Here is a 15564-nt window from a genome sequence, read left to right on the forward strand (position 1 = left end):
AAAGTACACAAATTATAAATGTACCTCTGAGTTAATTTTTATAATGTAAACATATCCATGTAACCCCAATCAGAATGAGATACAGGAAATTATTAACACCCTGGATGCCTCTTCCATGACCCCTTCCCAGGAAACCAGGATTCTGACTTCTATCACCAAAGATTAATACTGCTTTCTTTATTACTGAATGTTATAGAAATATAGTTATTCCTTTTGTCTTTTAGCTTTTTTTGAAAATGAATTTGAAAAATAACACCATTTATCCTTTCTTGAAAAAATACATTCTCTATGCCATTCCCTAAAGCAGATTTGGTAATTTTGTCCATATATAAGTACCTAAAATGGCTGTCTCATCCTGCATCTGTTTATACATCAGCCATTTTACTGGGGATACATCCCCAGAATTAATCCAAGCCACTAATAATGTAAAGAACAGCTATAATAATTATATGGGCTCTTTTTTACTTAAAAAAAATTGTTTTTCCCCCCAAATGCTGAATTTTGAAACTATTTACTCAGTAAGTTTCATACTTTTCTCATAATGACCTCATCCTTCCAAGTGTTTGAAAATGAACAGCTGTATTCAGAAATATAAAATTAATTCATTGTATGTACAATTTGTACTCTTGATAATCTTAAATAAATTAAAATAGTACTTCAATGCTAGTAGATGTTTGGCTTCCGAAAGGTCATATGTACTTTAATTTAAAATACTACTCAGAGGCAACTTTCCTTTGTTTTTAACTAGCATTATGCAGTTGAAACCATTTTGATATTAACTGCCTTAACTACCAGCGAGACCAAAACCATTTCATATACCTCCATAGTTTTTGTCTTCTAATAAGGAAGAAGAAAGTATTGAGATACTTCAGAGTTGTGTCTGAGTCAACATGAATGTTGTATGTGAGCAGTAGCTTGGATTACTGGAATCTTTTCACCCAAAGTGAAGATTTCGGTATGTGATAGGATCAGAATTCAAATTTTCTGTGGAGCTAAGGTTGAAAGCAGTTGTCTGAATTTGAATTCTGGCTGATTGAGAACAAATCCAGATTTGCTCTTGCTGATCAGTAGTGGATCAAAAAGAGATTAACTGTGGGCAAAACCAATGAAAGTGAGCTATAGATGGATTTGGGAATGCTGGAATTTCACCCTTCTTCCTTTGTCTGAGAGAGAATGTCCATCACTCAAGAGAGCAAATTTCAGTGTGCTCTATTGAGTTGTCTTAGGTTGTATAGCTTATGTTTCTACATCTATTTGTGTAATTTGTCAATAAAAATCAGTTTTAATAATTACCTTTTAAAATCTTGTCCAGTTAGTAATCAGATAAATAATATTAGAAGAAAACATTTTAGTTGTAAAAAACTTAAAACACTAATGAATAAAGAACACTTACAAATAAGTTAGGACAGATACACAAATATAAAAATGCGAAAAGAAGTAATATAAGTACCCAATAAACAAAAATATTCAGGCTCACTAGTAATCAAAGATGTGAATTAAAACAGCTGTGAGATACCATTTTTTAAATAGCTAATTTACAAGTATGTACTAAAAAGAAGAATAATACCTATTGTTGATGAGGGGGCCTGGAACTTGGTAGGCTCTCAATTGCTGAGAGTAGTATTATTTGAGACAACCTTCCTAGGGGGTAATTTGGCAACACATAAAAAGTAATCCTTAAAAGCTTGCATACCTACCATTTCCTTATCTAGGAGCTTATCCCATGCAAGGGATCATGGATGTATGCAATAATTTTAGTTGTTTATCACAGCATATTAATTATAATAGTGAAAAGTGGCAGCCATATAAACATCCAACAATACATCATTAAATAAATCATACTACAAAATTCCATGTAGTCATTTAAAACACGTTGTAAAGTTATTTGTTGCAGCTTTGTTCATAATAATAAAAGAAGGGAAACAGCTGAAATGTTTATCACTAGGGAAATGCTAAAAGCAGCCTAAAGTACATCCATAGAGTTGAAGCTGTTTACTGATATGGAATGATCTCTTAAGATCTAATGTCCAGTGGAAAGAAAGCTAAGTGCAAACTATTGTATGTGTGCTACTATTGGGTAAAACAGAAGGAGCAGATAGAGGTATGTACAAAGTACCTGTGGAAGGCTGCAGAAGAAACTGGTAACATGGACTGCCTCCAGAAAGGAGGACAAGAAAAAGATAAAGAATGTATATTCTTTTATGTGACGATATACTTATTCAAAAATATATTTTAAATGTTTAAATTATGTTGTAAAAATGTTTTTAATTAGTAAGTGAGAAGTGCAGGAGACAAAACTTAAGTATATAAGCCAGATTTTGTAAAAGAGAAAAATATTTTAAAATATGGGGTATTTTTTAAAGGGCTGGGAGAGCATATTCCCAGAGGACAACAATGGTAAGATTATGGGTTTAAATAGTCCATTAAAACTTTTTTTGGATTAAACTGTGTTTGCTAGATGTTGTACAATGACCATACATTTCTGTTATAAGAAAAAGAAATATATTTTAAAATTACAGATTAAATTTGACTTTGTGATGTTCTTTCCAATCCTAACTTTGTTTCCTAAGAATTTACTGAAGTTGGACCCAGCTGACAGATACTTGACAGAACAGTGTTTGAATCACCCTACATTCCAAACCCAGAGACTTTTGGATCGCTCCCCTTCAAGGTCAGCAAAAAGAAAACCTTATCACGTGGAAAGCAGCACTTTGTCTAACAGGTAAATATTCCCTTTTAAGGAAATACAGATGCAGTGTTGGTCTTACAAGTAGGTGGAGGAGGTGGCTGCTTAAATGATGCAATTAGAGAAAAGAAGGAAAGCCCTCCTTATTCAAAAATATCTTCCTTATGCTTATTGCATGATTCAGAACCACAGTTAAAGAGTTGTGTGGGTCTTAAAGACTTTCTTATATTTTACAAGATTTTCCCAGGGAAACCTATGCATTCCTTGTGAAAGGTAGCATTGATTAGCAACTAAGGGGGTTTCTAGCTTCATGAGCTGGAAGATTCTGTGTACATGTGACTCAGGGGGGTTAACCTGGACAAAGAAGGATGGGTGAGGGCGAGGGGATTTCTGGAAGGAGAAGAGGATGCCAAACACTGGGACAACCTTTGCAACTGAACCAAGTTGTTCTGGCTCTGTGGAAGGGGCTTTTTTCCTCTTGTCTTTTTATCACTGAGTTGAGAAATTAGTTTTTCATGAGAATAAGAATATGGAAATTGTAAAGTCAGTTTGGTAGATCGTGATTAAAATTGGTGCTTTTTAAATATAATACTCAGCATAGTCTTTTTAAAAAACAAACCTCTGTGTCCAGGGTGGGGAGTGGGGTGGGGAGCACAAGGAGCTGGATCCTGCAGTCAGGTTCTCTCTCGAAAAGTGGCATTCCTTACTTCTGTTGGCTGCATTTACAGGGGCAGTGTCCTCTCCCTGTCTTCTTTCCTCTTCCAAGAAGCTGGTCTTCTCATCTAGTGATGTGTAAGCTATGGGAGCTAGGAAGTAGTTTTTCTCATCTACTGTTAGAAGAGAAAGAGAAAACAATAATTCTTAATATGAAGCTTTTTGAGTATACGTTTTCTCCCATTATCCCCCTTTCTCTCCACATAAAACAGTTGTTCCTAACCAGTTGGAATTTTGCAAGCTTAAGACCCGGTACTTTTTAGATCTGTGAGTGCATCTATAAATTAACAGTAACCACTACATTTTCTCTGCTTAGCTGCGATGATGTGATGGTGCTTTACAACTGTCAACTCTCGTTAAAATGACTGGTTTGGTTATCATTTCCCTCACATCTTATAAACCATTCTTACCTGTTTGTTTTCAAAGAGGCCTGGGAGCAGATTCAAATTTTTTTTTCACCAAGTTTGTGTTCACTTGGCCTGTCACTTCCCATGAGATCAGTACACTAGGCAAGGACCAGTATTCATCATATGCATTTAGGAGGTTCATATTATGCCTGTGTCTTATCTAGGGTCACTCCCAGTTCAGGTACTTTTGTCTCCCTTCTATATTAATTGTCACTTGAGTACTCTAGTTTACATTTGCAAAGAAAAAGGGTCCCAACGATAGAAAGTTCAGTAGATGGATGATAAATTTTTGATTTGTGCTGTAGTGATTAGTGGTGTAACCATACTCCAAAAGTGGGTATTCATCCTCTAGTGACTCACTTGAGAGAGATCCCCAGTGGGGATCTGAGGCTCTCCTTGGGAACCTTCTTTAAGGATCTGTCGAGAAGGATGTGTGTGGTGATGAGGATATGATTTATATAGATCTTTGAGAAGTCCTGCCAAATCCCCTTTTGAAGCAGATGAGAGGAGAAATTATAAGTAAATGAAACTCTCTGGAAGAATTCGTTTTCAGGTCTCAACTATATTGACTATATTAAAGAAAAAGCCCTAAATGGTTTCTCTAGGAAAGAAACCCATTAGCTCATTTTACAAGTATCTGGAAATATTCTTCACTCCCACTTGTCTATGGTTCATGTTTCCTCCATGGAAGCCCTTGTTGGGGATACTAATTCTGCACAGACCATGGCTCCCTCGGACTTCCTAGCACTGTTGTAGAGATGTTCAGGGCACCATTTCACATCGGATGCCCTGCCTTGTACCTGAGATGCATATGTGTCCCCATACACATATCCTCATCCACTCTGTTTTCTGTCATCCAGGTTCATGTCACTATAGGAGAGGCAGTGAACTCTTGCATTACCTAGCCCTTACCTTAGTCTCCTTCAGACTCTCCTGAGGTTCTGCTTACCTTGGACGTGGTGGAGTGGTGCTTTATCCTGCCACACGCTGCGTGCTCACCAGTCCTGCTTCGCCAGTCTTCCCCGTAAAAATGTAGTTTTGCATCTTTGATGTTTGCTTTGAAAAGTTATTTTAACTAGAGATTACCCATCTATCTGTCTGTCCTGCCAACCATTTAAGGGTTTATATATAAAATCCTCTTTAAGTGGTTGGCAGTTTAACACAGATTCCTGACAGGTGTGTATCAAAGAGATCTATGGAATTTCTGAAGCAGTTGTTTATTGTGCTTTGGCAAAACTCCAATCTGAAGATAGTATGGTGCCCTTTTTACATAGGAACTGTGTGCAGAGCTCAGTGGCATCAGATTAATACCATGACAGAAACTTTCAGAATAGCAGTTTAGGCTCTTTGTACATTTATGGGAAACCTAATTCTTTGACAAATGTTTCTACCTTAACTTTATAGCTTCCCTTTTCACATTAGAAATTGTGTTACTATGAATGTGTTCTCCCTAACATATGTAGGTTTGTGCTCCATGTTGAGAGCAGTGTTTTCAAGAATTGAAAAGCTCTAGCAGCTGTCTTCCCTGTTCTCTGTCCTTTTCTAGTCCTCTTTGGAGCTTTGGGCATTTCACGACATCTGCATGTGTTATCTCTGCTGTTAGTCTCTCTAGGCCTGAAGGAGAAGGGAAGAAATAGGGTTAGGAGAGCCCAGAGAAGCCAGCCAGAAGGAGACGCCTCATGGGCACTGTCATCTAGAGGCACTGCTGCGATCTGAGTCAGGGGGCACTGCCAGGAAGGAGCAGGGGAGACAGCCCCCAGCCAGTTGCACTGCTAAGCCCAGCTGGGAGTTAGGTGACATGGGAGCCTGGATGACATACTGCGCAGTCCTCTAGGCCCAGGATGGGGCAGAGGGGAGTGGGGAATGGATGGGGGGGTAGGGCAAATTGAGAATAACCAGCACACTTAGTGAGATCTGTTTCTGGATGAGACTATTTACCTAGCATCATTTGGGTTTTTGAAAAGTTGTTAAGATATTTTAGTTACCAAGATGTAAGTTGACAAATGACTAATGATTTAAAGCCTGATGCCTTTAGGACATGGAGACTGTCCTCTATTGATCTGTTAATATCATTTAACAGAAAGTGAAACTTTCTTTGTAATTTCTTTCTTGGACTGGAGTCTGCTGTTTAGTTAGCTCCTATTTTAGTGACTTTATTTAATGCTGCAATTTTGGTGCCCCAACTGGGAGAGATTAGTAAGTGCATCTAAGAGATGAGGCCTTTTACACTATTGCAGGCGTGCTTGATACCAGAGACCTTTTAACAGTCTGAAAGGTAGGATGAGAGGAAGAGGCCCTTACCTTTGATGCCCGAGCAAGTGGATTGTCATAGGAAAAACAAGAAGGGATTGTTTCGCAGATTACCATTCTACAAGGGAAAAAAACATGACTTTTCCTCTAGTGTGTGATGGAAACAAAACTCTCCCAAATCAAATCATCTTTAGCAATAGCAACATTTTGAGTGCATAGTCAAAAGGAAATTGTGTAAATTATTATTCATTTAAAAATGCTCTCACCTATTTCAGACCACAAATCGGTCCATTAAATAGGTACAGTAGGACAAAGTGACCTTGCTGCAATGTCAGTTTCACCTTTTAAATAGAGGACAAGGTTTTCCTCAGGATTTATATTTTGTATTTTAAACCAAGTAGGAAATGAAGCTTTCAGTCCTAAAGAAGGCCTTAGTCAGTTTGGAATAATGAAGTGTAAAATGAAGAAGAGAATAAATTTTGTCTTTTGGAGAGAAATTAACTCTCTAGATCCCTGTGATCCAGAGACGTGTTCCTATTTAGTGTACAAGAGGTATCTGACATGCCCCAAGAATTGCCACTTCTCTAAAACATAAACATTGATCATCATGTTTTCCAGCAAACCTCACCAGGCAGTTCACACTTCATTTTAGAATATCATTTTCTTTTCTGGAGGACATTGCTCAAATTCTCAGTCGTTGATTGTACAGGCTAAAGATAAAAGAGACATTGGTACTTGGATGTATGTGCTGTGATTGTGTATCTCTGAGGCAGGCTGTGTCTCTTACCAATAAAAACAAAGTGCAAGAAATCCAGTGACCTGCAAATCTAAATGTTGCCTTCTGAGTTTGCCTGTAGCTCAGTTCTCTTCTTCTTCACAGGCGTTGTTAACCCACACTCAAGTGAGCACCAACATAGCAATAGCACATTTTCCCAGATGATCAGTTAGAAGCTGTGTTGGCAGCAAGTCAGCTGAGCATTTAATAATGCCAAAAGCACTTCATCAGGATCAGTGCTTTGTTGCAGAGTGACTTGCTCTAAGCAACTTTCTTCTTATTGATAGATTCCTTGTTATTTATCGTCACGTGTTTGACAGAGTTACTGTTTTTAGTCTTTGAAGTGTTTTAGGTTTTTTTTTCCTAGTGTTACTTTTTGTGTGTCTGTTCTTAAGGTAAAACTGATATACTTCTTTTGTTTTTAATCTAGAAACCAAGCCAGCAAAAGTGCTGCTTTGCAGGCTCACCACAGATCTAACAGCAAGGACATCCAGAACCTAGGTGTGGGTCTGCCCCGGGCTGACGAAGGTCTTCCTGCCAACGAAAGCTTCCTAAACGGAAACCTTGCCGGAGCTACTCTCAGTCCCATGCACACCAAAACCTACCAAGCAAGCAGCCAGCCTGGGTCTGCGAGCAAAGATCTGACCAACAACAACATACCACACCTTCTCAGCCCAAAAGAAGCCAAGTCAAAGGCAGAGTTTGATTTTAATATTGACCCAAAGCCTTCCGAAGGCCCGGGCACGAAGTACCTTAAATCAAGCAGCAGATCTCAGCAAAACCGGCACTCATTCATGGAAAGCTCCCAGAGCAAGGCCGGGACTCTGCAGCCCAGTGAAAAGCAGAGTCGCCATAGCTACATCGACACCATTCCCCAGTCCTCTAGGAGTCCATCCTACAGGACCAAAGCCAAAAGCCACGGGGCGTTGAGTGACTCCAAGTCTGTGAGCAACCTTTCAGAAGCCAGGGCCCAGATTGCAGAGTCCAATACCAGTAGATACTTCCCATCCAGCTGCTTGGACTTGAACTCTCCCACCAGCCCAACCCCCACCAGGCACAGCGACTCGAGAACTTTGCTCAGCCCCTCGGGGAGAAATAACCGAAGTGAGGGCACTCTGGACTCACGCCGAACCACAACCAGGCATTCTAAGACGATGGAGGAGCTGAAGCTGCCCGAGCACATGGACAGCGGCCATTCTCATTCACTGTCTGCACCTCATGAATCCTTTTCATATGGGCTGGGCTACACCAGCCCCTTCTCCTCCCAGCAGCGTCCACACAGGCATTCCATGTATGTGACCCGGGACAAAGTGAGAGCCAAAGGCTTGGAAGGAAGCTTGAGCGTAGGGCAAGGGATGGCGGCCAGAGCCAACAGCCTGCAGCTCTTATCACCTCAGGTACAGCCTAGGACCCTGACTAGATCTGCTGGCTCATCGTGGGAAGGTGGTGCCGGGGTGTGATGGGGTCAGTGTGTGGTTGTCTCTCCTGCACAAGGTCCTACTTTCTTGATAGGACACATTTAGGGAAAGCAATACCTGAACAACTAATCTGTTTCAATATATTTTTTTAAAAATTTATTTAAGCCAGTTGTTGAATACTCATGAGATCTCAAAAAGCTTGTTTTTCAAAATCTGTTTCCTTTCTTAAATGTTCCTTTCTGGCATATTTTGTTCAGAGAATCCTATTTTGATTTATTACAGAATTCATCAACTATATGGGTTAGTTTTTAAATTTCTCAAAATTCAGTGTGAATTCATGGGGCTTTTCTCTAATCTCTCCAAACCACATTTGGTTAAATCAAACTCTTTTGCTAATACATTACTCGATACCTTAACTGAATTGAAAAGTTTTAAATTTATCCATAACCATAGGTAAATGTAACTTCAGGCCAGGATAAATGTTAATTTTGTCTTTTGGATTGTTTTTAAATCTCAAGGCAATGTTTTTAGCATAATGCTCTCTCCATCTTATTGATCTTCAGACTTCAGAACTGACACTAACTTGTTTAAAAGAAATAGCATTCTTACAACAGAACACACATTTTAAAAATTATATTTTTGTGTTATGAAACATTCACCTGCATCAAAGAAATGAAGGTGGAGAAAAACCAGCATCAGAAGGAGAAAAAAGTTTCATGTAGGGAAAGTACTCTCCTTTTAGAGGTTATGAAAATGGGTTCATCAGTGTATCAGAACTCTGGAAAATGCGATGGACTCTGTAATAACAGTAGGCTTAGCAAGATGAGTGCCGGGGAGGGGGAGATTTTCAGTAACTGAGCAGTCGGTGCAGCAAAGTAGCTCAGAGCTTGGGCTGGAAAGCCAGGCAGACCTGGGTTTGTATCCCAGTTCTGCAGTGTGGTTCAAACTATATAAATTTGGGAAAGTGGTATAATCTCTCTGTGCCTCAATTTCTCATCTGAGTGTTGCTGTGAGGATTAAACACAGTATATAAAGCACTGTGTGCCCCATGCCAGGCACAGAGTAAGTGTTTTAGTTATTCCCACTGCTTCTGGGCTAGTGGGGGCTGTTCTTAGAGACATTGAATACTTTCTCTATTCTGGGTATTCTCAGGCACTCGAGTCTGAGACAGAGTTCTTGCCCTTGAGAAATTTATCTTCTCTCAGTTAAGATTAAATTATACATGATAACGATGAAATAATTAACAGCCAAATTTCTGTGGCACTGGCTATAAAAAAGAGTAGAGGACAGGGGGAGATCTCTGTGAGCAGAAGCAATCAGAAATGGCTTTAGGGGCAACTGAAGGTCTTGCTCTGAGCTTAGATGTAGAGAGAGGTTTGGATGGCTAAAGGATGAAGATGTAATCGGGCATTTACTGAGCTAGGCACCGTGATAGGCTCTAATTAGAAGAAGATGTGGCCCCTGTCCTCTTAGAATGTATGGGCTAGGGGTGGTGGGATGTCACTTGCCAGCAGATCAGTGGTGAGAATACAGTGAGGCGGTGTGCCCACACTGTGCCAGAGTGTGTGCACCGTGAGGACAGAGAGGCACCGCACAGCCTGGGCAGGGGGTTGTGCGAGGCCCCCAAGGGCCGGGGTGGAATCTGAACAGAGACTTCTGGGATGTTTGGGGTTGCACCAGGGGAAGAAAGTAGAGTTGACATCAGGAAAGAGGCTCGAAGGGAGGGCAGAAAAGGGCATCTGGAGGAGGAGGGTAATTGAAACATTAAGTACCATGGTGAGCTGTGGGATTGCAACTTGTGCCACACGACTGAAGTGAAAAATACAAGATGTAGTGTGGCTTTTGCAATAATCGAAGGAAGAGGTGAGGAGAATATGTTCTGCCAGTGAGAAAACAGAGAAAGACTGGGTCTTAAAGACTCCTCAGAGGTGGCAACTCCTCAGAAGGCTTGAATATAGGAAAAAGGAAGCCTTCAAGGTTTCTTTTCTAGGAACTCCTTTTCAGAGTAGATGAGAGGACTTGAAGTCACCTAATCTAGCCCCTTCATTTCACAGGCGAGCATGCTGAGGTTCTGAGAAGTTGGGTGGATTGCCCACGTTTCAGGGCAGAGCTGGGATCATGAGGCACTGTCCAGGTCCCTAGGCCAGTGCTCTGCACTGTATCATGCTGACATATTGAAGTGTGACCCTGGGCCCCTATGCAGATACGTTCTCCATGAGGTTGGAAAGACTGTCTGAGGCCCACGTGAGAGAGGGTAGGAGATGCACATGGCAGGAGATGCCATGATTAGAGTCAGCAGTGATCGGAGGAGCCCCTCTAGAGAGAAGAGAGCCTCTAGGGTCTAGAAAGATCTCTAGAGTCTGGCAGCTGCCCGTAGACATTACATGAAGCTCAGAACCAGGTAAAATATGTTAGCATTAAGCGTGGTGTAAACAGGGAAGTAAGAAGAACAAAAAAAACCCTATACTTCAGAAAAAGGACAAATTGGACTGGCTCTCTGAGCATTCCAGAGAAAAGACTTTGTGAACATGGTGGAAATAAGCTGATTATAAAACCGTAACTGTAGGCTAAGCACAGATCCAACTGTTACTGAATTCTAAGTCCAGTTCGCGAGGTGCAGTGCCAAGCTGCAAGAAAGTACAAGTTTAAAGGCACAAAGATGGCAGACGGTTTGACAAGAAACTGAATAAATGACAGGAATCACTCTCTTGAAAGGGCTGTAGCCACCTTCAAGAGCAAGGGGACTGGACTGGCACTGTCACTTAGAGTTTAAGTTAGATGTAAATCATTTGTTTTTTCTAAAATAGTTTTCTATAGGTCTTTGTTAACAATACAGGTGATAAAATTCAAATAAGATCTTGTCACAAAGTAGCAAGAAGAAAGACTATTATATTGGATGATTTCCTGCCCAGAATCCTTTCACAGTACATTTGGGGAGGGAGGGGGAAAGAATCACATTTTAAATTTTAAATCAAGTGTTTTTGACATACTGTGTAAGGCTCAAGATAATACTCTTTGTGCATAATGTACAGATATGCAGTGCAGCTAACTCCTCCGAATTGCTTGGTGATTTTATTCCTTAATCCTTTTTTCTGAGGCTGGAAAATGCTACTTTTCCCCTCAGTGAACACCACTGTGGACCAGTGCTACTCTTAGCTTGTGACCCACTTCCTTGAGAGAAATAAGTAGTGTCTCCAGAGATGAGTGCTGTCGTGATTATTAAGAAAATACATGAAATATAAGTACCTCTTATCATGGAGAAGGTTGAAAAGAGAACTTAAGTATATAAACTGCAGTAGTTAGGGAATTTTTAAGACAGAAATTTTTAAGGGAACTGATTCAATTCCTTGATATATCCAAAGAACATTTGTTTTTATCTGAATCTGCAATTGTAAGTCCTTCATAAAAAATAATTTTGCTTCTGTACAGTTCTTTTTGGAGAACTCAGCCTAAAATCTGCTAGAGAAGTTTTGGATTAACTAATAGAATCTCTATTTCTATCCTAATTGAGTGCTACTCAAAATCATGACTTTCTGGATATTAGGAAGATAATTTTCTTTGTTTTTAATAATTAATTGAACTATTTTCAGAGTAATCCATTCCCTGCTCGTATTAACTTTAATGAGAATTTCACTTTCCATCTGCATGACATTTGTTTCACTTGTTTTACATTCATCAGATGATTCACTTTTATGGGACAATTTGTGTTTTAGCCAACTCACATTTTTAATTTTAGCCAGTTAAGGCACTGGTTATGCCAAGTAAAGCCCATAGTGATTTAGGTGATTTTCATCCCTAGGAACAGGACACTCTGATAAATCCTTTTAAATTTGACTTGCAGCCTGGAGAGCAGCTCCCTCCAGAGATGACTGTAGCACGATCTTCCGTTAAAGAGTCCTCCAGAGAAGGCACCTCTTCGTTCCATGCACGGCAGAAGTCTGAGGTCTGAATTTTCCAGAGCTGCTATCTTTTATGATAAAACATGTCTGTAAAGATTGGTCATTCAACATCATTACAGCCTAGCTTTTAAAATGTATTCATACCCAATCTCTCACACTTAATTTGAACTGGCTTATAAAGTCAGCAATTTTCCTCATGAGTTTTCTCTTTAATAGATCCTGGGGTAAATTATAGATCACTTAGGCACCATTTGAAGTTCATAGGCCACATTGTCATCACTCTGTTGTTTACTTTTTATAAACCTATTTTTTTCTCAGGGTGGAGCATATCATGACCCCCACTCTGATGATGGCACTGTCCCCAAAGAAAACAGACATCTGTACAATGATCCTGTTCCGAGGAGAGTTGGCAGCTTCTACCGAGGTAAACCCAGCTCCTAGCACCCACCGGGGTCCTCTCTTCTCTGTCCCCCACTACACCTCCAGCCCACACCCTCCGCTACCTTTCACTGCCCTGACTTCAGGTAAGCATCATTCTCACCTGCACTGTCACCTTCCAACACGTCTCCTGGCCTTGTTGGTCCCACTGTCTTAGTTCAGACCCTCGTGGCTTCTGACTTGGGTTCTTTGAGTAGCCTCCCAACCGGTCTCCCTATCTCTAAGGTTACCATCAATACTGTTCCTGGAATGATCCTTCTGAAGCTGTGTTCTGACCACACCACTCATTCTTTGGATTAAGTCATAAAATTTTTATCCATATCACTTGTGTGCCTGACACTGTTCTAATGTAGAACGTGTCCGTGAACAAGACAGCCACAGGTCTCCACCCTCATAGAGCTCACATTCTCATGAGGAGAGAGCAACGCTAAATGTAATAATTACGGAGAGCACTAAAAGGTAATAAATGTTACAGGGAAAAGCATAGAGCAGAGCAGCCCATTGTCTCCCACTGCCCAACCCCCAGTCTTCTATCTCACATCTGCTGAGAGTCCTCTGCTGGCTTCGCATTGGCATCAGGGCAAAATCTGAGTTCCCTAAGATGGCATTCTAGACTTCCCATGCCCTGGCCCTTGCTGTTCTCTCCAGCTCCTCCCCCTCCGCTCTGGTGCCCAGCCTGTGGGACTCTGGTGTACAGGCCATGCCCCTCTATGGCCTGAACGCATACCTCCCCCTGCTCGGACAACTGGTTTCTGTCTCTTTTGAGATTCTGCTTTGAGGTCCTCTGTAGTGTGATGACTTCCCTGCCCTCCCAGACAAAGTGAAGGGTTTCCTGTTCTGTTCCGCCCATGGTTCCTTGTCTCTAATGTGACACACACCACACGGTACTGATTCTTTGTCTGTGCTTCTCTCTCATGAAGTTACAGAGCCCTTTACCTTTTCCTCTTTTAACCTCACTAACTAGCACACTGCCTAGCAGTTTCAGAAATATTTGCTGATTGAATGAAAGAAAATCATCAAAAGTGTACTTGGACGGCCTTAAAAATGTACTTTGATGTTTAACAGACAGCTGAAGCAGATGTTTCAGGGGCTGAGTGGATTTAGGAGGAGAGGTTGACAGGAAAAGGCATCCCCTTTGAGGAACTATGTAGTAATAGAGTGGGAGCCCCTGGGGAGCCCCAGCCCCTAGTGAGGAGACTGGCAGCAGGCCCACCAGGGCACCACGAGGTCCTGGGTCCGGGAGGCTTAGTTTCTCAAAGCCTCCTTCAAGGGTCACCATGACCTTCTATAGCTTCCATGCCCACATTGCACAGCTTCTCATTATTCCATGGATTTGAAAGGACAGCTGGAAAGGGGCAGGAAGTAGGGGGGAACATGGACAACTGCTTGATCATTTTAACGAGGAACCTGGGCTAAATAAATACAGGCAAGTATTACTCAGAACCTAATGTATATTGAATGATTAGGCTACTCTGTTCCCTCAGCCTCGCCTTTGAGAAGAGCATAAGGCATTGAATATGCCTTTTAATGCATTTATCATCCTGTTTTCTGATGCTTGGTTACTTCAGAACCTTATGGGACTAAAATTTTAATTCAAATTAAAGTTAATTAAAACAAAATTGTAGTGTACCTAAGGAAAAGTCTTTTCTCTCACTTTAAGCTTTACTTCCAAAATCAGTCATATACATGTTATTTCTATAGATGTCTGGAGAGTATACTCTAATATTAAAATGTTAATGAAGTATCTAATTAATTAATTAGTCTCTGACCTCTGGAAATGCAATTTTATTTTGATTGCAAATAAATTAAATTAGCTAGTATCAGTAAAAGCCCTCATTCATTTTCCTCATAATCAACTTCAGGGTTTGGCAGGTAGAACATTTTCATTTTAGAAAGTCCAGAAATAGAAGGAAAAGATTTCACTAGGTGAAACATCTGGAGACATCTGTCATTTCAATGATACTACTGAATCTAACTGGATGAAGATTTAGTGGTATCATTGAAATGACAGATGTTTCCAGAATATTTCCCATTTTCAATCCTACTGGCTAAAAGTCAAGTAAAATGGTGTCATTTATCTTGATATACAGCCTGTATATTCCTTTTGTGGAGAAATTTGCAATATATTTTGATTTATGACCAAGCTTAGAAATTGACAAAAAAAGATAGTAACACATCCTCCCCCAAAAAACAAAAAAAATTTATTCACGTAACTTGTGGTTTGTCTTTCTGTTTATTCCTAGATTGAGAACTTAAAGAAAAATAATATTTTTGTGCAAATAACTGAACATCTTTGGAATTTAGTTTTTAAAAATGTAAAATTGATGCTACCTCCCAAGTGACAAAGCTTAAACTGTAGTTTGCGTATTCTAGCACATATACTGTTAAGAATCAGTTTAGACTAAGAATAGATTTTAAATAGTTGGGTCTATGATGTAAGAAAGCCTCAACTTAAAAAGAATGTCAAAATAGTGGGGGAGGGGGTATCATATTCATACTTTTAAATATCCTGTAATGTTCTCCAATTTATCAGGTGACACACTTACTTATGTTTGAATATATATTGCCTGGTGTTAACTGACCCTTGCAAGTTACTGTTACAGTAGGTGGCAAGGAGAGAAGGCAGCGGGGAGGGAGGGGGAAGAGTGTTCCCTGGAATGCCTCCAGCCTCAGAAAACATGAAAGTTTTAGGGAGGGCAAATGAGGATTTGATTTATCTTTTTTCAATTTTATTTATGTGAGAAAAATGCAGTAGAATAACATGAGAACTGCTTTGACCAAAAGAGTACATGGGTGACTTACTTTTTTTTTATTCAGTGCCATCTCCACGTCCAGATAATTCTTTCCATGAAAATAATGTGTCAACTAGAGTTTCTTCCCTACCATCAGAAAGCAGTTCTGGAACTAACCATTCAAAAAGACAGCCAGCATTCGACCCATGGTGGGTATTTTGCTTTTGTTTTTACTCTTCTTTTTT

The 15564-nt window shown here is 40.2% G+C and overlaps 1 protein-coding gene across 5 annotated transcripts in view; it reads left to right on the plus strand.

The window, feature by feature from the left end:
• The window catches only part of CDKL5 (cyclin dependent kinase like 5), a 190763-nt gene that overhangs the window by 132167 nt on the left and 43032 nt on the right, over nucleotides 1-15564 (plus strand). For all 5 annotated transcript variants that reach the window (XM_074359946.1, XM_074359942.1, XM_074359943.1 and 2 more), the window contains 5 exons: nucleotides 2571-2722; nucleotides 7263-8229; nucleotides 12092-12193; nucleotides 12468-12573; nucleotides 15405-15528. In XM_074359946.1, the coding sequence (XP_074216047.1) occupies nucleotides 2571-2722; nucleotides 7263-8229; nucleotides 12092-12193; nucleotides 12468-12573; nucleotides 15405-15528 (1451 nt within the window). The remainder of the gene's footprint in view (nucleotides 1-2570; nucleotides 2723-7262; nucleotides 8230-12091; nucleotides 12194-12467; nucleotides 12574-15404; nucleotides 15529-15564) is intronic.

The sequence above is a fragment of the Camelus bactrianus genome, chromosome X (assembly GCF_048773025.1).
Source record: "Camelus bactrianus isolate YW-2024 breed Bactrian camel chromosome X, ASM4877302v1, whole genome shotgun sequence".
Taxonomy (NCBI): domain Eukaryota; kingdom Metazoa; phylum Chordata; class Mammalia; order Artiodactyla; family Camelidae; genus Camelus; species Camelus bactrianus.